Source organism: Symphodus melops (genome assembly GCF_947650265.1).
Source record: "Symphodus melops genome assembly, chromosome: 10".
NCBI classification, from domain to species: domain Eukaryota; kingdom Metazoa; phylum Chordata; class Actinopteri; order Labriformes; family Labridae; genus Symphodus; species Symphodus melops.
In genome coordinates, this window is record NC_136700.1 from 19913243 (window position 1) to 19937685 (window position 24443).

Genomic DNA, 24443 nt, shown 5'->3' on the forward strand with positions numbered 1-24443 from the left:
AAAATAAGTTACCCTCCTTTGTCTCATACAACATGCAGAATCTTATTGTAAATCATAAACGTCAAAGAGTCAGTTGTAGCTTTAAGGAGAGGCAACAGTTAAAAAAAGGGGAGAATAAGCTCTTATGAAAGGAATATAATGCTTTATTTAGCAAATCTAAAGTGCTGAGGTGAAATATTTCTTAGTGACTGTCTCTTCCCAGACGACATTTGAAGAAAAACTAAGTGGTTTCATTTTTCTTTTCTTTTTTTATTTAAGTTCTATTCATAGAAGAGGTTTGGCTGTTGCTGAGTGAGAAAAAACACGAGGCGGTCTGTTGTCTCTAGCGACAGACAAAAGGTTTCTTTTTCTGCTCTGTGTGCCCACACATTTACAGAAAACTAACCCCGAAAGTTAAGGTCTGTTTATCTCAAGGCAAATTGGAATGTCTAGACAGTTTTTCACTTTATTTTATTTTGTGTTGTATTTTTTTGCAAGCACAAAACAAATTAACATGGATTTTAAGCTCTCAAGTCACCTGACCTCAATCACTGACCTGCACTCACCTTACTGTCAGTGATAATGTCTTCACTGAGGTGTTTAATTCTTAATTGGGCATGTTAGTTATAAAAATATTTGTCATGAATAAGTGAGGGGACAGGGGTTGTCTTCACTCTGTTGCGTGTCGGGCCTGGCACAGAATAAAGAAGAGGTTTGATTAGGGAGGGACAAGCGCTCTGCCAACGCTGTGATGCCCAGTGAAGGATACATTTGGCAGATGTGAAAGAGATTTATTGGGTGCAGAGGGGATGGATGAATGCATGTAGCCACCTTGATGTGAGCCCCGGACATCTCAAACACATTGCCCCATTTTCCGTACCTGCTCTCTCACTATGAAGACATATTTGTTGCAAGACTCAGCCAGGCTTCAAATTGAATGAGGGAGGTCACTTTTTAACTGTTCAAGAGACGAGTACATGCTGGTGGCAGTTACCTCTTTGATTCTTTCCATCACCAGTGTTTTTTTGTGTGTGTGTTTTTTTACTTCCTTTTTACAGCATACAGTACCAACACAGAGACCCTCTCCGAAGTTGAATCAATTATAGCACAAGCTGAACGGATTGATAATATCAGTCACGTGTGTACAGATACAAGATTTCTTGACGTTAACAATGTTTTTCCGGAACATGCTGAGAGATCTGTTGAGAAGCTGTCTGTATATTAGCACGCTCCTGAGAAAAGCTGAGATAAGCTCCTCGTGTGGGAGCACACTCAGAGCTGGAAAAAAAAGCTGTCTAGGTTTTGAAGGGCAATCCATTTGGTGAGATAAAGACTCACCCAGCGAGAATCACCCACGATATATGTCTATAACCAAAAAGAGCCTGGAGAAGCTGCTGAAACTCAATATGATGAAAAAGCCCCTTGATATGAGTCTTTTCATGTATGTTTCAAACTAGATGTCGGGGTTTGTTAGAGAAATGCAAAATTGCCAAAAAAACCAAACTGTGTTCCAGGTTTGTTTATTTGGTGCATTTACAGTATTGACAGTTAAAACAGGGGAGAAAGAGTGCATGAATCAATATGAAGAAAAAAATCAAAATAAAAACATTGTCACATTCTTACCGAGTGATCCATCATGTGGAATTCAGTTCCAGGCTTGAAAAAAATTAATCGTGGGGATTGAAATGCTATTTTTTCACTCAATTAAAATCAGTTGCTTGAATGACAACAATCTTTTCTCTGATGTGGCTGGAAATTGTTCAACAAAGCTAATCAATTTCCTTGTGTTGCCATGGGATAACTAATTTCCTTTGAATTTAAAACTAATCATTCAAAGAACAACAGTAGATGACTGCAAATTTGTGCAAAGATGTTGTAAGATGAAAACACGCTTTCTCAGTGCCGTCCTTGCTCTGCTTATTATTGTAATTATCTACATGTTATTAAGCTGTCAGATTTTTATTTGCATATAATTAACTGAAGAGTAAATGTGTGGCTCCTGCAGGGGAAAAAAAGAAAAGGATATGATGTTGGTCATGAGAATCGAAGCTGTTCTAATTCAGGCATGGCGACTTCTAAAGTTTGACGACAAGAACCAGCTGTGAACAGTAAAGTGTTCAGGAAGAGCTGACACTTCTAAACCTTTGCTGTGATTCATGCACCACTGTATGTGTGAATGCACGTCACTGTGAAAAGGCCCGTGTGTGAGTGTGTGTGTTGTGTGCATTTGTGCAGGATTTAGGTGATAGGCAGCCTGCCAGTGTTTCTAACTACACATCAGTACCACTCTGTACCCTCCACTCTGATCCACAACACTAACACCCTCCACTGCCACCGTGCCCCTCCCCATTAACACACCCTCTGCCTCTAATGGAGTTCACTGCACACCACTTTCCGCCTGAACATGCGGGAGAGGAGTGCAGCTAATAGCAGTTGCACAGTTGGAATACATGGGTGTGAGGTGGAGTTAATGTATGCCACAAGAGCAGTGTTGGCAGACGGGATCGTGTTATCTGCTGTGGTGTGTTCGAGCCCAGCCCATCTGTACAGTGACATCCTTCATAAATGAACCAAGCTGAGCTGTGACGGCTGTCTCTTAGCCCCGTGCTTCAGTCCTAGTGCTGCGTTGACACCTCTGATGCGTGTACAGTATCTTGTGTCTGTATCATGAATAGTAAAAGAATGTGCCACATTTGTATATTACCCTTTAGGGTTCTTTCAACAGGAGTTTGACAGGAGGTTTGAGGGAAATTGGTGAAAATGAGCATATGGTGCGTTTCCCTTCATTCAGCACTTGAAACATTGAGTGCAGGTGTTTGTCAAATCACATCCTGTCACTTCTTTCAACCAGAATGTTGTATTCTATCATCTCTGCTTGTAGTTCAATAATGTAAGAAATGAAATAGGTTATACTTAAACTCTCCTTTCTTCTTCTGTTCTGCAGGAAGTGAGGCCATGTTTTCCCAGCAGCCACAGGACCTGGTGGTTGTTGCAGGCCAGCCTGTGACGTTACCATGCACTATTCCCGGTTACCATGGCGTTGTGCTGTGGATCAAGGATGGCCTGGCACTGGGAGTGGGCAGAGACCTCGCTGGTAAGTAACAGCTTTTATCCCCTTGAGCTTGTCATCCTGCATTTCTCCATCATCCTCTGAAGCTCCTATTTATTAAACTTTTGTTGTCAGCTTTTTTTTTTTTTATCATCTACAGCCTCTCCATGTTCACCCTTTCTGCAACATATATCAGTCCACACGTCTCATGATAGTGTGTCACAAGAGAGAGATTACATGTAGTACATGAAATATGAATAAGCAAAACACTCAACAGAATCAAAAAATCATTTATATTTCTGTTTTAGATGTCTGTTTGGTAGGGACGCACAAAAATCCAAATGAAATGTGAAATCAATAGTTGCACTAGTCTTCCTCTGGTGCTGCAGGCTTCTAAATGGCTTTTTGAAGAGTAGCTGACGTCCTCTAATTACACTGCACCTCATGTATAATTGCCTTAATTGTTTAATTTGGAGAAAAAGTGGCTACTGCAACGCCATTTAGTAGCCTGTTGTTTAACCAATCAAGGCTTTATGTATATTCATGACCTTGATGAATTTCAAGGAAACACATCACTCCTCTAAATAAACATTTACAACCTTTTGAAGCACTGAGCTTCTGAATGAGGAAATCCATAAAAGCCCTAATAAAAGTAATACGCCTGCGCCATTTACAGAAATGATCATTAAATTATTCCGAAGCAGAGATGCATTCGAATCTGTACACGGCACTCAATACACAGCAGGATACATTACTATAATGGCAAGCCTTTTTTTTCTTCTTCTAGCTTCCAAACTTACCTCACACAACAACCTCAAAAATTCAAAAAAAAAAAAAAAAAATTCAATTGAAGAAGCAGTGGCAGAATATTCAACAGCAGCTATTTTGAAAACACAAAGGTCTCCTTTGAAAAATGTATTTGTATTATGTATTTCACTTAAGATTGGGGGTCTTTTACCTCCTGACCTTTAGCAAAGACTCTGCGAGACCCTCTGTGTCGCCAATGTGGTCTGTAATTAAACCTCAGCGTCTGATAGAGCCCCAGTAAAGCTGTGCTCTTCCCTCCTCAGGTTCTTATTAGGCCCAGGGGAGGATGAGGAGGTTGCAGTAAACAATGCTCCTGCAGCCTCTGAGTCTCTTTTGGAGGAAGATGAGGCAGAAAAGAACTGTGTTTGTGATTGTGAGAAATGGAAGAAAAGAAGAAGAGTCCGGTTTAATTTAGGGTTAAAAAAGGGCAGAGATGTCCACTTTGTTTTATCCTCTTGATTTTTTCATTGATTTAAGAAGACGAGACAATCACGATATGATCTCATTTCAAAAAGCCGAAGAAAGAGAAAGGGAAGGAACAGAGAAAACCGAGAGAACATTGGGTCACAAAAACTCAAGGGATCCATAGTAGAATGACCTTTAATAACACATTTGCGAATACTTCAACAGGCATGGACAAGATGCACTAATCCTGACCTCGGCCTTTCCTGAGGCCACTCTCTTCTTCTACATTTGCTGAATGGACAAAACCCAAATCTAGAGTTGGAGTGCTTTTTCTCCTCTTAAGTGTTCAGAGAAAGAGAAGCTGCATGCTTGGAGAAGATGGGTAGAATCAACAATTTGACACAGACGGGCTGAGGGCCCTCTATTGAGACTGATGACACTTTTTTTTCAAAATAAAGTTCGGCACAGCTGTCCTTTTTGTCACCCCTGCCTACATAAACAAGCAATACATGCAGCCATAAAAGGGTGATGGTACATCCACTGCAAGATGTACACAATGAAAGGAAAGTGGCAGCTGTATACATAAAAAGTGCGACGAATCGAATGTTGCATGGAGCATTTCAATAATATAGGTCTGCTTGGCTATTCATAGAAAGAAGCTGCGTCGGCAACGTTGTGCTCCGCCTGGGACCTGTTTCCATTCACGGGAGCAGTGATTAAACCGAGAGAACTCTTTCACCATTCAGCGCTGAGAAATCACAGCACAAAAGCCAATGATTCCTATCTGTCTCAGAATTTCTCATTCATTCCCTTTTGTGTCATGCTTTCCCACTCCAATTAAAGGAAAGTAAAGTAGGCCCACAAGCGTTCGGAACATACCAATCAATGTCATGAATATGCATGACAGAGAATGCATCTGCTGTGCATGATGATAATTACAAGAGACAAAGCGGTCATAAGTGAGTTCTCGTGGTGTGCACACAGTAAAGACGGGGAGAGAAGTGTTTGTGTACATTAAGCCGTGCACTTAGGATGCAGGCGAATGGGTCCTTAGCAGACATGTGATAGGACAACAGCTAACGGACCTTCAGCCGAGAGCGTGTAGCACTTGCCTCTCCTGAGAGCAACTTGAACACCGGTCACCTGTTTCTGAGCTGCAGCTAACATGCTTCTGTCCCCTTGTGGGTACACTGTGTGAAACATGTGTTGGGCGAGTGCTATAAATTACAAGGCCACGCCTCAAGTTACTGTATACTTATATGCAGCCGCACATGCACCTTGGCCATTGATCCAGCCTCAAGACAAATCCATTTCCCCCTGATGGATTCATTACTCCTTAATGGGTCTATTTTACATTGTTTGCCTTGGCTAACACATTGTGTCTTTTTGAAACCTGCTGAGACCTAAGATCGATGGTCCTTTATTGGTACACATGACATCTGCAGAGGTGATCAGTCTTCATGTGAGCCATTATTATTGCAGTCATATTGACAAAATGCATGATCTGGGTGCCTATGAGTTGGCAAAAACACATTACAGTTTGTTTCTGTTGTTCTGAATGTTAGATTAGACAATTCTTGTCATCTACTGTCCACCACAAAAATGCAAATGACTCTTGGATCGAGCTAATGCACAAAGATGAAACTGGAAGAGAGCCACATCCTCACACAGTAAAAATATTCTTAGTTCGCCAGAGGCACAGATGAGGTAATTGGCACGATCATCTGTTTATGTAGCAGAAATTTACATAGCATACCTTGTTACAATTAAGATAAGCAAAACAAAAGCTTTGAGGAGAGTCAGTCCCACCTCAGAGGTAGGCACAATAGGCAGTACTCCACATGGAGGTGGACTGGAGTCAACCCAAGGTCACATCTTTCAGAATGTGCAATGATCATTACCCTTGTGATCCGCGATGGTATTATTGCTTTAAATCTCATCAATGAACATAAAATTGAAGCAAAGTGGCTCTCTGGGTGACCTTGACCACATAATTGTGTGTCCTTTATCTGAGGAATCACACTTAGCAAGAATAGACAAAAAGCTTTTTTTTTTTAACCAATGGTTATCAATTTCATGAATGTAAGCTATTAAATGTACAGGTCTCCCATAACCCTGTTAAATTTAAAACATTATTCAGTTAAATTTACAACACTGCAATGAGCTATATGCATATTACTGAAAAGATAAATTCATTAGCTTTGTGGCCAGTTTACCCCCAAACATCTGCTGGTGCAACTTCCATTTTCTGCTTGTGTTGGGCAGCTTTCTGCTTCTTCTTCTTCTTTTTTTTTTTTTTTTTTTTTTGTTAACATTCCTCTGTTAATCCTTTCCCAAGCTTTAATATTTATGTTTAGGCGTTCTTTTGTCCAATATGTCCTCCCACTGTAGACCTTTAAGATTAAAGGCTACATGTAGGAGGATGGTTTAATCTGCTGTAACTCACCCCACCAGCCTAAAACGAGGCCCACTTCATGCTCTATTAAAGGCAACTGGATTCAATAAAGCAACAGTCAGTAATTGGACTTATGATGGGTTTTTGCACCACACAAATGCAAGGATGTGAAAGCTGTTAAAAGGAAGCTCAGTCTTTTATGCTCCTTTTGGGCGCTAAAACATCAAAAAAAGCCAGTCTGTAAAAGCTTTTAAGTGAAAGACAGACGTGTTTGGGGAGCTCTGAAGTGAACACGAGTCATTGGCTTCCTCTTACTGAGAAATCAATATTTTACTCCCCAACATTTGTTGGCTGCGACCCAACAGATGGATGGCACTGTACTGATGGGCTTCTTTCAGAGGAAATGATAAGTTTGTGAGTGTGAAGTGTGAAGTTTTCTTCAAGGGAACACAAAGCTGAGCGTGAGGCTTTATTAAAGAATCTGGCTCTTTTCCGCTGCAGAGTTCTCCACTTGTTTCATCGTTGATCAATTACTCACACTGGAGTGAAAAACAATTCTGAGCTGCAAAACTCTAAACACACTTTTTGGATTGCATTTGTTTTATGAAGAGGCATTCTCATTTTAGTCCAAATACTGTATCCCCAATAATTAGAAAGATGGAGCGAGAGGAAAAGCAAAGGGATCTTCAGAGACAAGCAATTCCGAAAGCATGAGAAATACCCCATAAAACTACCCATTCTTCTTTCGGCTTATTTGCCCCAGCGGAGGGATGCACTCAGCAATACACTCTCAATGCATATTTCGATCATGGCTGAGGGGATATCTGCAAAAATCTCGCTTGACTTGTATAAAATGCCGAGGTCTCTTGATATTACTCTGCTTCCTTGCATTATTAAACTATAAATCATTTTACACAGCAGTGCTGAAACAACTCAAAATTTAGCTGTTTTATTGTTTGCGGTTGCAGTAAAACATATTTCTCTAGGATGCAGCAACTTCAGAAGCAGCTTATTAGCAGTGCCATGTGTGCTATAAAAACACGTAAAAAAGAATGAATATTGGGAAATTGAATGAAAATGCATTCTGAGTAAATAAGCAATTAAACAACCACACTTGTTTTATCATTATTATCTGGTAATTCAGCTCAATTAATCAAGATGCATGAGCCATTAATAAAATGTGTTTGCAGATGAGATTTAAACAAAAAAAAACCAATCACATTTGTATGTACGGTTGTTTTCATCTTTTGTGGTGTTTGTTTTCTGTATGTAAATAAGATTTAAATTGACAAATTGTTTATTCTTGGCAATATTAGCAGTGTTTTCAAAGTGATTAAAAGCACTCGTGTGTTTGTGCTGCAGGCTATCCTCGTTACACAGTGATTGGCGACCATGGTTCAGGAGAGCATCATCTGCGAATTCAGCGTGTCGAGCTGATGGACGATGCTGTGTTTGAGTGCCAGGCCGTCCAGGCCGCCATGAGGTCTCGTCCTGCCCGCCTCACTGTGCTTGGTGAGTCTGAATTCAACACACACACACACACACACACACACACACACACACACACACACACACACACACACACACACACACAAACACACACACACTCCAAACAACACCAATGTACCAGCCAACTACCTCCAGTCACTGAGGTGCAAAGCAGATTTATTGGCATCACTGGATTTTCACACTATTGTCAATTTTTCATTCTCATGATAAGATCACATCAGCGTCATCTAAGTTCTTTACATGTATACACAAATATCTAATCTTGTATTAGAGTGGCTGCAGCATGATCAGTTCTTGTTTGTTTGTTTGGTAGAATACTGACATTCACGTCCAGGTTTGCAAACATCATCCCAAATACTACAAACAGATGACTCACACTCTTGAGGGTAAAACCTAAACAGAGACATATTGCTCCTCAGTGGGCCCTTACAAAAGTGGTGCTCCATAGTTAATGAGAGTATACACTATGGAGAATATAACGTGCACATGCATTCCTACTAGAGAAGAGGCAGAAAATTCTTAGAGCAAAGTATGCATGGAAGCAGTTATGTCAATGTCGCTTCGGCATGTTAATTTGGCTAAACCCTATACAGACCCTTACATTTCCACATTAATTTCCTTCCTCTGCATGTAACCTTCATTTTCATTAGTACTATAAGCTTGAGAGGTTACTGCTTCTTAATTAAACTGCATTGGGTTATCATTCAGCGTTGCCATTTCTGCCTTCCTGAGTGGCACTAGTGCAATCGCTGGCTCACGACACCTCCTCAGGCCTTTCGAGCCTCACACTTCATACCTTCTCTACTTCATTGGAGAAATAGAACAAGGCAGAGGGATTGAGGATCGGGAATAAAAAAAAAAAAAATAGTTGAAAGAGAGAGGTGTCTGCCACGCAGTATCCCCACCACGAGCGACTGATCCGCCTTATTGATCCAGTCTAATGAAAAGTGAAACTAACGATTTGGGGGTGGGGAGAGGGGAGTAGCAGGAGAAAAGCAGATAGGGGAAGATGAATGGGGGCATAACGTTTCTCCGGCTGCCAAGACCCCTGCAAATGGATATGAGTGAATAATTATGGATATTTCTCCTGAAAGCTCTAAATGTGTGCTGTGACTGTGCTTTTCCTACCTTCAGACACTATCTCCTTCTATCTCCTCTTGTGTTTCAATACATTTTGCTCTCAACAAAAAAAAAGTGCCTTTAGTTCACCGTGTCAAGGAGCAGAAGAGTCACTGACATTTCATGATGCTTATGCTTACATTTTACAGTAGGTAAGGTCATGGATTTTATGAATGCATCCTTCAGACAACATTCAACAAAGGGCAATTTAGGTCTCAACAATAGCACCAAATATTTAAGGACAAGTTTTACAGCCTTCCTAGCAGTTTTTTTTTTTTCAAGTACCACTTCATTGAGAAGGAGAAGCTGTGTCACAAAGCCAATACAAATATTTTGTGTTTTTGTTCATACCTCTTGAAGCCATGCTTTCCCAATTCATTTTTTTTTTTTACAACAACTGCTCAGAGTATTTAAAACAAAGACGTTATTATTCAGGAAGGCTTGACTTCAGACTGCGTGCAACACGCGGCAGCAGAAAGTGCAAATACTACGAGAGAGGGAAAGCCTTTTATTACCTATTGGGCTGATTGAGGGTGAGAGAGTTTATCATTCGTCACCATAAGCCTGAATAGAAGGTGTTTGTTTAATCCCCTGCCGAGCGAGCTGACTCCTGAGCACACTGCCAGAGAGAACTCCAGGCTGACACACACACACACACACACACACACGGTAATGGAGGAAATATATGCAAGGCCTATGTCACTGCAAACTCCTAGCTGTCAATTTACTTGCCAGCGGTGACAGAGTGCGTCTATTGACTTGGAAGACAGCTACGACCACACACACCTATCTGCTCGCACACGCACACAGATGCATTGGCATAGCAGAATGTACATACACAAAATCCTACCCACATTCACCAGTGGGCATGCACGCGCACACACACACACACACACACATACACACACACATACACACACACACACACACACAGCCTGCCTTCTCAGAGCTGGCAGCAGAATAAATCTACAACTCAAACCTTCCATCTTTCATAACTCAATATCAGCCCAAACTCCTGCATGTGCCATATCAGAGGAACTTCTCTCGACTCGACTTTGATGGGTTTGGAAGTAACATAACATAAATATTTTCTGGCACCCAGAGAAAAACCTTTATCACTGCCTAAGAAAAAATACTGCAATTTTTTTTATTTATTTTTTTTGTTGCTTTTCTTCTCCGTGATTTACTGAGTTTGGCCTCGTCAGTCAAATAGCTCCATTGAGACACCTTACCTGACCTGCACGTTCATAAGAACAAAATGGAAAAAAGTTTATCCAATCATCTAAGCCATACCGTCTGGAGGCAACAGTGATTAAAAAATAAATAAAAAAAAGTAAACTTTAACAAACAAAAATTAATTAAAAAAAAAAATTTGCTTTACCAAGAAGCAATGTGAGCAAAAAAGGAAAAAACTTAACCTCGTGCAAGCGTTTGAGGCTCACCCTCCAGTGCCAGAGGAGAATCAAGGTCTTCTGAATTAGTCATGAAGGATGAGAATGGAGGGTTTCAGGTCCAAAAAAGACCCTTGAGGCTAATTATATCCCTTGCAGCACGTTGGCATTGCTCCAGACCTTTGCTCTAATCTTTTACCTCAGGTCTGGGACCACGAGAACAAAGGCAAGGAAGATCACTGTTGTTTGATTGTTTGAGGTCTCTGGTTAAACATTGTCAAGCTGTTGTGTGTGTGTGTGTGTGTGTGTGTGTGTGTGTGTGTTTTGTTTCTTTTTGTGAACAGGAGTGTGTTATGTCATAATGAAATATGATGCCATTTTTTGGACTAACTGCTGACATTTTAATAGATCAGTCTGCCTTAAATGCTGTTGTTACCCTGTCTGTATCATCCTCCGTCTCACTTTGTCTTTTTTATGTCTATGTGACTCATTGCATCATTCATTGTTAATGCAGAGACAACGGCAATTCTTTTATTACTGAATCCTCTTAATTTTAACTGTTATGGGGATACACAATTAATGAAGAGCCACTTGGTGCATCCATCTCTCTGTTAACTGAAGTTATGGCCTTGCTCATCAGGTTTTTACTTTACTATGGAGACACTTAAAAGGTAAAAAAAAGATGTGGCGAAGAGGACTCCTCTGTGTTGCACTCTATTTGAAGTGAAGTGAGCTGCCTCATCTTCAGTTTTTTTAAAGCAACAATATGCCGCTTTTTAACCTTTAATTAGAAGTTTCAAAGTCAAAATTATTGTACAACAACTTGTATTGTACAGAATTATGTTATGCCATTTCCACACAGCACTATTTGTAACCATGTGTAAAAGCACGTTAGCCCGTCTCCACTGTACTGTTTGATACAATGGCTGAGGCAAAGAAATGATAAGAAGAGAAAGAGAGAGTAACTGAGCAAGAAGCCAGACTAAAGTAAATACTGGACCTTGTCAGTCCGCGGGGTTCTTGGGCATTTCACGTTTTTGACAGTGTTCTGTCGAGATGTGCTTCCTTGTCAGAAAATGCTCCCATTCTGCAAAATTGTAGCAGAGACAAGTAATGCTCCCTTTACTGCACAGAACTGCATGGTCGCACATCTCAAGCACTTTTCAGCATTCACCCTCTGCTTGTCAACAGATGGGCTTTGTGCATGAGGGGCCGGTGTTACAGCACTATGTGTTTTAGGACAGTGCAGCTACATTCAGAGATCTTCCTTGGGCGCCAAAGTGCACCAAACTGAATGATTACATATTGTTGCCTTTAAAATTAATTTTGCACATCATTCATTCATCATCAGTCCATTTTTCTAGAGGTGCTTTTCTGTGGCTAGCGCAAGAAGCATATAAGAAACATTTCTGATTCATTTTATAATCATTTTTTTATCTTTTCCAGATGTGCCCATGCAGTGCAGGGTCATACAATTTTCCAGTTTATTTATTTATTTCAATCCCTTCATCCTGGCGTCATTATATACTGTATATATATATATATATATGTATAGGTACTTTGACTTGCTGGTTTATTCCAGCATTAACATCAGATCTTTACTGTGTAACTTCCACAATCCTCTACACAAACTGTCCTTAAAAATGCCTTTAAATTTGACAGTTATGACTCTGGTCCTCTGACAAAACATAATTGAAAGCACTCACATGAGCCATTGTGTGAAAGATATTTGTTTTCCCTTTTCTGCATTGTTAATGTTTTGGACCCTTGCTTCAACAACAATATGCATGTAAACAAAAGCCCAAGGGTATCTTTTGTCATCATTGTTCACAACTGCTAACGCTGAATCAGCTATTCCTTTTGGATAGCTCTGAATTCATTAGTTTTCAAGGCTCATGCCACCACGCTTTTTAGTAATGGAGTTGAACTTTGAGGGCTACAGAAGGAAATAGAAGTTTTCATGCTACAACACATACGATGTTGCACACGATCCTCAACTAGGTAGGAGGTCTAAACTGCTAGCCGTGGCGCTTGCCGTGTTTTCACTATCAAACAGTAGAGTCATACTGCTGTTTTATAGCTTTTCAGGGTTAAAGTAAGTTATTTTGTCTGATAAGACGAACAGTTAGAAGTTCTATTATCTCTTAATGAATAATAGAGACTAGGAGAAAGGGTTTTTATGTCTTTGTGTTCAGCTGCACACATGTTTTTTCTACTTTTTTATTTCATCATTTAAGGTTATATAAATCAGTAATATCCTTGGTATTGAGTTTGAAATCCTCTCTCTGTCAGAGACACATTCTAAAACCCTGAAACATAATTTCAGTCAAACGTTAAAGTTTTTAAAGAAGCTTTAAAGTGCCCAATCTTTTTTTCTCATACAAAAGTTAATTTAGGTCTCGCCACACATCTTAGTCCGAAAGTAGGAGAGATGAGGAGTCTTAAACTGCAGTCGTTCTGGGAGAAAATATGACTCTTAAAGCTTATATTTCATTTCCTTTCCTGCCATTTGTCTGAAACACGAGATGGAATGATAACTACATTCTATGATATCAGAGAAGCTGTGAACAGGTGCGTGATTATGGCAGACAGACTGCATGTAGGATGTTTTTTCTGTTTTTTTTTTTACTTTCTCAGCACTTCAACAGAAGGAAGAGAAATGACACGAATACATCTGTGCTCTGCAAAACAACAGAACCAACTGTGTACAGGTGCAAAGCTGATTTAAATTCACACAACATCGGAAAATATATATATATATATTTTTGTTGTCTTCTGCTAACTGTAATTGGTGTAAGCTTAAGGACAAATGTAAAACAGTGGAGGCTAATGCCTGGCAGACCCTTCTCTGGTGTTAACTGTGATTATGGAGCCTGAATCTTGGACTCTGGCTGAAACACACGTAAAACACACAAAGCTATAAAGCGGAACACAGCTGGGTGGTGAGCAGCAATGTCAGCACTCTCCCAATCTGTGGAGAGCAGCTTCTGGGGCTGCACATGGCTGAGCTGTGAAGGAGCAGGCTCGGCATTCCTCTGACAGCTTTGGCATCTCCGCTCCTCATCTCATCTTCATCCTTCCCTCACTTGATTTATTAGGCACTGTTCATTTGGTAGATCATGACACCAGCACCGCAAAAAAAAAAAAAAGAGATTACAGTTTTAATACTGCGTTTATTCAGTATCTTTATGTTAGACTGTCAACTGTTGTCCACTCATTTCCACATGTACCTCCTTTCCTCCCACTACACCTGCCTTCTATATAACATAGGCTCTCCCAGGACATCTTTCCTGCCTATTTCATTGCACACACAGGTTCTGTCTTCTGCTCATTGTTTTTCTTGTCTGTCTACATTTTATCCTCTTTGTGATTGCCATGTGCCACCCTGTTTTTGAGGGGGGAAATTTATTTTCTTCCATTGTTTTACCTTCATTCTTCTTCTCCAATCTTGGTTGTGTCTGTGTTCTCATGTGCCTACACATGGCTGAGGCTCTTCTGGCTTCCAAACAGATGTACAATGACAGCACTTGAAGAGGGCCGGTGATTTAGGCCAGTGAGCCATGCATGTCTCTTGTATCCACCTGTGTTGAGTATTCCTCTCTTCTCCTTTTTGTCTACTTTTTTTTTCCTGATCGATCTATCAAAAACTCTGCAAGCTGTCACAAGGGAGTGACAGGCGACCCATAAGAGTTTTCTTCTGGAATAGACAGGCAAGTCAGGAAGCTCATTGTTGTTCAGGACACGTCTTCTGAAGCACAGCGCTACAGCTGCTACACAATGCCAGTCTTCTCTCCTATACACCGTATAGCCTCGTTGAGAGTAGCCCTCCCTCATCCAGTCGCCTCCAAATTGCTTTTTTTTTCTCCCATGCTTGTGCTTCTGGAAAGCCAGGATGCTCGCAGGATTTCATTGGCTGCCTAGAAGAAGTGCCTTCAATATTAGTTTGGTCCAAAAAAAACCCAGCAGGTTCAACATCAGCAACACTACGTGTTACCAGACTGAAAAGGATGCCTTGGCAAACTCCTTCACCTGTTATCAGAATCCCCTCCCATGAATCCAAGCTTTATGCTTTGTGGGATTTTTTTTTTATGTTGGGTGTTTGGAGAATTCATATGTACCTTGGGAAAAGAGGCAGCTTCATGGACCCAAAGGTTTATTCAGGTCTCTCTTGGTGGTGACAGACTTACTGCCAGCACTGTTGAGTTAATTACACATCAATATGCTTTGGACTCATTTATAGATATCTTTGATTACACAGTAAAAGTAAATGATGTCACGAAAGTACAGGCTTTTAGACATAAATGAATCTTAATTTTTATCTTAGACCAGGTACAGTAATGGATCTCCCAAAATGCTTTTAGCCGTAAAACAAAATACAGGAAAGAAGATAGTTAATGTAAGCTGGGAAAAACCAAACATGATATTAAGGCTGCTTGGATATTATGATCTAACATGCTTGGTGCAATGTGGCCAGAAAAATGTTAAAGTAATGAACTGGCTGAATCCTCAGGCTTTTTTTTAAGTCTTCTGACTGAACCACTTCTTACATCTTTGATTGATACAGACATGCAAATGCTAAATCCCCTTGGTGACAGATTTTCTATCAGTTATCTTTGATTTGTATTTATTTTACTTTTTTTAATCTGGGAATGTGCGTGTCCCCTGGACTATGCAGGCACAGGAGATTGCAAATTTGTGAAAGTGATGAAAAGGATTACATTATTATCCCCAAGTTTAAAAAAAAAAAAAGCTAGTGGAGCAGAGTTTGCTGTGAGTCAGCCCTGTAATTAAACAGGAGCGATCAATCTGTACCACTGACCACACTACTTATGCCAAGTCCATCGAATTGCTGCAGTAAAGAGCTAATTTAGAACCATTAGGGACTGCCGAGTTTGCAAACAGCCCAGTAATGATGATGGCTGATTCAAGTTCAAGGCTTGGCCCCTGTCAAACCTGGCAGTCATGAAGTAGGATCAGTGGAGGATCTCAGATAAAGAGAAAAAGCACATTTTCTTTTTGAATTATTCTTTTTTTCCAAGCTGGTCATTTGTATTCAATGGATGTTGCCATATTGGTCAAATCTCTGCGGAAAAAAATAGGGGGCTTTCACCTGGCAGGGAAAAATAGAACAAAAGTTCCCTCTTTTGATGGTCTCATTGTGTAATCAAGTCCAAGTTCCCTTCTTTGCCTAGAAGAGTGACTTTTTTCATGTCCTTTCTGTGGTGGTGATTTTGTAAAAAAAAAAAAAAAAAAAAAAAGAAAGCTAAAAGAGCCAAAGCTGAAAGCCATGTGCAAGTTGCAGAACGTTGTTTAAGTGCAGGCTGTCATAGCTTGTCTGTGCATACAATAAGACCTCAAACACAATGGAGGACAGACAGATACAAAAGGTGTGGGTGCAAGGATGGAAGCAGCCAGCCATGTCCTTCTTCTTCTTGTCTGTTCACTATTCACCCTCAGTGCCTCGCTGGCAGGTAAGCCTCCAGGGGGACATGACCCCAAAGTGCAGCTGTGCTCTGTTTGGTCTTTCCCTGACCTCTTCTCTCACATGTAGCTCCTCTATGCACAGAATCGTAAACTCATTTTGCACTGTACGCTCTGGCAGCCCTTAAAGGAAATCATATGGCTGAATAATAGCTGACAACTGAGCCCATTAAAGGTCAAAGGGAGGCATGCAGTGAGTTACAAAACAATGTGCAGTGATATCACCTTGTTCATTATAGTGTCACCTTCTGACCCCTGTTGCCAATATTTGTGTTCATTTGTGAATAGGAGGAGAATTTCCTTCCGGGGAGATCTTTAAAAGCCTCTCTGCAACGTGAAAAGAAAATCACCTCACATGGATGTGTGGTGAATTTTCTAGTCTGAGTCCTATCAGTCCCATACTGTCAGATTTCTCTTTCTAATCTTCCCCCTCTCCATAAAAAAACCTTTTATGGCTGCCCTATATGCATGGCATTTAATTAAAGTTTCCGTCGTTTTTGAAAGCAAGTACTGACAGCAAATGAATGACAGTGGGTCTTGGCAATCAACTGTAGTTTGTTCATTTCCTTTAATGGCAAATGGAGGAGCTGTTCGAAAGTCCCAGTTCATTTCAATCTCCCACTCTCATTTTCATACCTTTCTGTGGCTCTTCGAAAAAGCATAAACTATTGTGATCTGCTTGACCTTGTTTCCAATATAAAAGAACAGAAGGTGACCACATTCTCACAGAGATTCTTTCTTACTTGCCTCGATCAGCACACCACTAGTGCTGACCTGAGATTCCTCTACCTCACCCAACCCTCTGCATATTTATGAAGACGAGATGAAAGGCAGCCAGTCAGAATTAACACTGCATTTCAAACTCAAATACAAAATAGGAATTAGTGAGCAGGGATTGCCTTTCAAAAAAAAAAAGCTGATTTACTGGTCTAGTCGGTCAGAGCTATTAGTCTCGTCAGGTGCAGACTTCACTGTCCCCACACTTGTATGATTCAGTCCTTACTCATTGTGAATGTGGGGTACTGTTGGGCATGACTGATAATTTGGACAAACATTGGTCTTTTTTTGTTGCTGTTGCGACGAGCAGCTATGAGTCATAAGCTTGAAAGAGAAAAAATTCCACCCCCAAGTATTCATCAACCCTTGATTAAGCTGTGATGTTACTGTGCATCACCCGTCTTAAAGGGCTGTTTCTCTTGATCTGATACAACAGATTAAACATGGCCAGTGTGTGCAGTACATGAAATAGCTGTGTCTTAAATACTCTTGAAAATATTAAGCACTCTTGAAAATATCTAGATCATTTTAGGAGGAAGGCTCCGGGGAGTCTCCGGGGGGGACAACACAGAAATAACAGAAGATGAAGCATGAGAGTCCGCTATACAATGCTATAATGACAATTTTTGTCTTCATATCAATGCTATGTGTAGTCCAACAGAATGACAACATAAACAAAAGAGTGGAGAATAACATACTGATGAACAGAGAACATAATGCAGCTGTTTCATTATTTGCATGGATATTGCATTGTTTTATCCACCCCTCAAATGTCATGTTTTGTAGCAACTTTTGGATGTCGTTTTGTGGGTGGATGCCTGCTTTCTGCAAAAGCAGCACAATGAATTGTTAGAATAAGGATAATCTTTATTGATTCCCAATGGGGTAAATTTGGGTGTCACAACAGCTTCAAAAACAACAGTAAAAACATGAATGAACATTGAATTGTTGTATATTATCATTATACAGACAGCTCTAGTCAGCATTGATTAGTTATTTCCGATTAATAAAGGTCATTAAATAAGCTCAAGTTATTTTTTTTTTAAATTGAGATTTATCTCATGCTATTTTGTCCCTTCAGGAGTGTTTTCACTGTTTCAGATAAGCCTCACTGTGTGACTGTGATGGAAAAGAACAACACTGGCGTATCTTTCTCAAAATAATGGGTTGATTTCAAACAGCAAGTCAAACACTCTTAGCTTAAGTCTGTCAAAACATTCAACAAAATCCATTTTTAATGGTTTTAAGTTTCAGTGTGATTCCAGATTCTAGTTTTATCACATGGCTGGATATGTATATATATATAGTGTTTATTAGAAGTATTTATTATAGAAATATATTGGATGACTATTATTTATTTGGTTATTAACTAAGGTAACCTTAAAACACCTTTAATTAAATCTAAAGAACAAATGATTTTTTTGTTTGTTCATATTAAGACACATTTAGAGCAACATAAAACCAACGTGAAGTTGTTTTAAGTGACAACATGACAGTCATTTTATTTAAAGGCAGGGAACATAATACTAAAGACACACTCTTCTGACACAATGCACTAATTTATGTCGGCCATAAAAGAGCCCTTTTATTCCTACTGTCATTAAATGTACAAAACAATATGCCAAATTACATTTTCTCTTCTTTCATTCATCTCAGTCCTGTTTGACAGCATAAATCTAGCTCATAACAGCCTTCCCTCCAATCACGAGGCTTTTGCAGGGGAATATGGCAGCTGCCTGCAGCCTTTGATTTCATCTTGCCCCAGATCTGCATTGTAATGAGCACTCAGGTCAATCAATAATTCACTGCAGTTTCAGTTATAAAAAAAAAGAAAAAGGGGGGGGGGGGTAAAGAACAGCTCATGGGTAAAACAGGAAAAGGACTTTGATCAGTTCCATTCAGATACACATAAAGCACTGCTGTGATGCTTTCTTCTCCGTGTAGTATTTGTCAAAGCTGAGATGGGGAGAAATCCGCCGAACATGTGTACATGTGTGTCTGATGGGGCTTATACACCAAAGCCTGTTTTATAGTGACATTATAGATATAGCTGGAAAACCACAGCTACTCACATTGATGGCAGAGTTTATTGTTATGTAGAGAATCATGCTGTGACTTGTGCAAAGTGTTTCAAGCCTTAAAAAACACAGCACCCTTACTTTTTACCCATTAAAAAATGGTAAAAAGAACCTCTGTCCCACTGTGAAGTCATTTCCCTCCCTGTAAGAGAAGACATGGCCTGTATTCACTTTTTAAACAATAATAAAGTGTATACAATGAACTAAAGTGTCATCCCTGTTTGCATTGTTAAGTACTCATTAAATGGTAATGATGAGGGTTGGTGTCATGATGGGTCAGGTTTTAAGCTTAATTTGTATTTGAAGAAAGGTATTAAAAACGTGCATGCTATGATTCTGTTTTCAACACAGACTGTTAAAAGAAGGTGATGAATACCATCTATTAGTTTGTGAACCTGCCAATTAGAGTTAGAAGCTTGCCATCCTGCTTTTGAGTGACAAATGTTTAGATGGATGTTTTTTACGCTATGTCACATGTCTTTCCTGGTTGACAAGACTTTGCAGCAACTTGTCAAGTCAAAAAGTAGCCACACTTTAACGCAGTGGTTCTGAACTGGTGGGTCAAAAAATGTCATCAAATTGGGTCATGTTTTTTTGTGGAGGAGTTGGTGGTTGGTCTTAACACTAAACAAGTTGAGAGCCACTGCAATGAAGCACCAGCTTCAACTTTGTTTTTGTTTTTTAATATAAATTTAACCATTTAAAACATGTATTGTTCAATAAACTGTATAAACTGGTGTAATACCTTGAAGTTGGTCAATTTCTATCTGGTTTCACGCCATTTAAATTTTAATTCTGAAACCACTAGAGCCATCCACTGCACATGATTAGATACAATGCAAGTAGCTTTTCTGAAATACAGTCTATGGCAAACAAAAACAACCCAAACCCTTTTACGTGTCTAGGTTGGATGCTTGTGCGCATTTAATGTAAAGGTTGCAACACTTATTTGTTTCTGACAAAAGTGCCAGTAATTCATTAGCATATCATTATCTTAAAGCTAATGGCCTCTCCTTCTTTGTGTCTGATTCAAAAGTTCCCCCAGAAGACCCAATCATCAGTGGAGGGCCCGTGGTAAGTCTTCGGGCTGGAGACCCACTCAATCTGACCTGCCATGCTGACAACGCCAAACCAGCAGCTTCAATCATCTGGATCCGCAATGGAGAGGTTCTTAATGGGGCCATGTACTCCAAGGTAAGCATAGAGGTGTGTGTCATACCAGGTTTGAACATCCACTGGGGATGGAGGGGAGGTTGGAATAACAATCGAGGGTTGCTGTGATTTAATTTTTGGGACCACTTTTTTCATAAAAGTAATCTGCGATAGGGTATAAAAACACCTGTTACTTTACACATCTGCATGCCTTGATCTGCTATAAATAACTGTGAGTCCGCTAGACATCCATGAGATGCATCAGAATGACTGCTTGAGTCATTGGTGGGCGTTTTCCTCAGCATCCAGACAGCTTTTTAAAATGCAGCTCCTTGAAAATCCAGGTTGTGTTTTGATTACAAAAAGACGGGTGGATTTTTTTTTTCCCAGTATACAAATCAGCTCAGACAAGCAGATGGCAAGATCATGGATCTTTCAGGGACTTTACATTTCTCTCTGGTGTTTTGATCTCCTCCTTCACTGACATTTGTCTCTCTTCATCTTCCTGTCTTGTTATAAAATCTAACATGCCACTTCCAATGCTGGATTCTGCCTGAACCTTTTCTTGCTGAAGTATGATTCTCTCTGACTGATTGTGTTCCCACTTTTGATGCCACAGTAGGTTAGAGCTACTGTTCACACCAGCCCGATGGCATGATCATCTGACCCCATAGACTCTTGACTGACAATCAACCTTTACACTAATCATGCAATCAACACTGTCATGTTCTGTATTCATTTAAGCTGAGCACATAAAGAGACCAGGCGCTTTAAAGCACTAACACCTCCCCCGCCTTGCTTGCTTGCCTCGCTCCCTGTGCTGCCTCATCCCATTATCGGCTTTTTTCAGAGAGCAGATAAATGTCATTGATTGGACTGGGCTACGGCACCAGGCCGATTTGAATAAAGTGATTGCTGGAGGTGCTGCTTGCTAATGGTGGGCGGAGAGTGCCCTTCCTGCCTTTACTTCCTCTCAGAGCGAAGGCAGATATGAGGACAATCTGTGCTGGTAGCTGATGGATGCTCACATGTCTGCACTGAGCCCAAGTGTGTCCCTTTTACCTCTTATCTCTATTGCCTTCCATTAAAAAGCAATGGCTTCGATTAAAAGGAGATGACTCTTTTTTGGGGTCCAAAGAGCAGTGCAGGGACATTTTGTAAGCATAATCATCTGCTCTGATGGTCATCTCATATCCTGCAGATGAAGAGGTCTAATGTGAGCAGATGTGGTGGAGGAGTCACAGAAAGGCCTTTCCTGATGGTGTCATATCTAATGACATTTCTGACCTAAAGATAATTTTCCACTAAGGATTCCAAAACATCAGCTACATGACCTCTTAGAAAACTATTTACTGGACCAGTGGTTAAAGAGGAAGCGTATGATTAAAGCCTCACTTTAAAGAATGTGAGTTGGTTTGACTATATAAGGAGTCACTGAAGTGATGGATTGCTTATCATTAGTCATGGTAGCTTTCAATAAACAGAAGCGCAATATTATGGGGAGTGCATCTAAAATAATTAAGTGGCAGGAACTCTCGTCTCAGTAAGGTGAATGGTTCAAATATCAAGGCTAGCTGTGAAAACGTGGGCAGAGGGAGAAAATGAATAATGTTCTCTCTTCCCTCAAACACTCATCTCCCATCTGCTGTGGTGGAGCTGCTCAGTGGCAAACAGCAAAGGACTGTTTGTCATTTGCAGCCTCCAGGTCTGAGCTGTGTTTTGGAGGTGTGCACACTTGCTCTGTGATACTGCACCTGAATGGTACAACAAATCATTTGAAAAACATGATGCATTCTCCTCCCCAATGTGCTACATATTTTGCTGAATGCTCCGGTGGCATGCTGAGAGGGGAGCAGGAGACTGGGGAGTGATCTCAGTCTTAGGTGGTTTGAATAAAAAAAAAAAAAGAGAGAGAGACAGAAAGAAAGCAAAGAAATAATGACATTTTTATGATCTGTTCTTGCTGGAAAGAGCAGAATAGTGTTTTTTTTTTATTGTGCACCTTCTCAGTGCTGCAGTAAAATCTTGTTGCTGTTTAATATCAGGGAAAATTGCTGAAGTTGACATGAGGCTGCTGCTGTTGATGGAAATCATTTTCAGCATAAAAAAAATAATTATCCATTTTCCAATCCTGGTTTTTCACTTCCTCTCTGTTGTTTCCTCCAAGTGTTCTAAACAGCTGCGACTTCAGCCTCTCAGTTGTATTGTTCTTCCCCAATCCTTCATGGGAGTTTGTGAATTTGTGTGTGTGTGTGTGTGTGTGTGTGTGTGTGTGTGTGTGTGTGTGTGTGTGTGTGTGTGTGTGTGTACTCGTGTGTGTGTGTGTGTGTGTGTGTGTGTGTGTGTAAAGTAGTTCATTTGAATTATTACACTCATTGAGTAATATGATGGGAGAATACTTTGAAATAAAGTAAGCAATTAAAATCTGAGTGGGCATTTAATATGTCAACTCTTTTATTTTTTGCCATTTGGAGAAAGGTGTATTTTTCCCAGCGGTTCAAGAAAGCATTTAGTCAAAGGACTTGTAATTCATTATGCCAGATGTAATCAATATCAAAGGAGTCTGTCAAGCTAATTAACTTATTTTTTTCATTTAAATTAACACTTTGTTCTAAAATAAAAAGATCACTTTACTTAACTGGTTTCAAAGACTTTAGAAAGGTTAATTTAGAAGTGCAGTGAGTTACGGTTTAAAGCAAGAAACTTCCAACCAAAACCAAAATTAATTTAATTATGACACACATTTACAAAAAATGATGTAACATGAAACAACATATTTCAGAGAAATGGAAAGATTTAAAACATCCTCTTATGTGAAAAAATACCAAAAATGTGTAGCAGAATAAATAAGTGGTTAGACGTAAAACAAATTGTTGTATACATTTGCTGTAAAGTCAAAAGCTTGCTCTATTGGTTGTCAGAACATTGAATAATGTTGTGAAGATGAATACATTTTGGCCATTTGATAAACTTATCACCCTCCCCAGGAGGCTTAATTCCTCTGCTTCCCTGATAATTGACCCAATCAAGGCTTTCCCTGAATGTCAGTCTTGAGGTTAAAGGTATATGAGTCAGGTAATGTTGTAGCTTAATGGTTATTAAATGGGGTGTTAATGTTTACATTACCTTCTGTTTATTGGCCCAATGAGAGAAGAGAAAGAAACTATTTGGATTATTAATAAAGGGAAAACAACATCAAAGTCATAACCTCTCATTACCTCTTTTGTGGTACATACAAACATTAATTTACAAAGGTATACAAACATACATACATCCATTGTTACTGTAGAACCAGATTCATTTTAACAATTGTTTGTTGGTGTGTTTTGATAAAGTACATTCGGCAAAAAAAACAACAACACTAAACTTACAGTATTTTGTGGGGTTGTAGTCAAGACGACATGGACCAATACATTGCTGAGACTTGAGTGATGTAAGACAGAGGCAAGAAGACCAAAACATTTAGGTGTCAAGACCAAGGCAGGGCGACCATCATATCAATGAACAATCATCTGCTTGTGTGCAGGGGGCGTCACTTAGACTGTAACACCAGGAAGGTTGTTGGGGATAAAATTACAACTAAAGAATTGAAGTTAATAAATCTTTTACACATTTGGTCTAAAAAAATCTTTTACACATTTCATTCGTGGTCGTAAATGGTCTTGATCTAAAATCTGAAGTCTGCCCAGTCTGAGACCAAGACCAGACTAAGTAAAAATGCTTTTTTATTCTGAGATGAGCCAAGACCTCTAAAAAGCAGTCTTGAGACAAAGACCGGATTTTAAATACTTCACTATGTACTATGTTCACTAATACTTCATACTACAGTATGTTAGTAAATAGGTGGCCCTTTATGTAGTGGTAGTTAACAGCTACTTTTAACACCAAAGCATGAGGAAGATGGCCTGTAAGCGTGTTTAGCGCTTACAGTGAATTAGGTTTTAAGGGCACCACATCAAGTTTGAATCAAGTCATAATCCATCTGGTTCAGCTGCATTTAATAAGTGGATAATTATGAAGGCTGTATAGGCTTCTGACAGGTCAACAAATTAGCTTAAAGTGTATCTTGGCAGTGGCAGGCTAGCTATATACGCTTTGTTTGCTGAGCAGTCTAAGAGCTTTTGTGTGTAACTAAAATCAATCTGGCAGTAATGAAAGTCAAATTGAGAGAAGAAGTATACCCTCAATATGACAAGAACATGATGTCAACAAGCAGCACAAACCAACATTTAAAAGCATACAAATAAGAGATGTTATTTCAAGTGAATGGCAAAGAGAGAAAGAAATAGAACGCTTATGTT

The 24443-nt window shown here is 39.8% G+C and overlaps 1 protein-coding gene across 10 annotated transcripts in view; it reads left to right on the top strand.

Annotated features, from left to right (window-relative positions):
* kirrel3b (kirre like nephrin family adhesion molecule 3b) overlaps positions 1–24443 on the top strand; it is a 153173-nt gene that overhangs the window by 88887 nt on the left and 39843 nt on the right. For 6 of the 10 annotated variants that reach the window (XM_079354881.1, XM_079354882.1, XM_079354887.1 and 3 more), the window contains exons 2-4: positions 2924–3073; positions 7998–8147; positions 20027–20184. In XM_079354881.1, the coding sequence (XP_079211007.1) occupies positions 2924–3073; positions 7998–8147; positions 20027–20184 (458 nt within the window). Of the gene's footprint in view, positions 1–2923; positions 3074–7997; positions 8148–20026; positions 20197–24443 lie in introns of all 10 variants that reach the window. The other 4 variants (XM_079354878.1, XM_079354885.1, XM_079354880.1 and 1 more) reach the window with 1 other exon arrangement.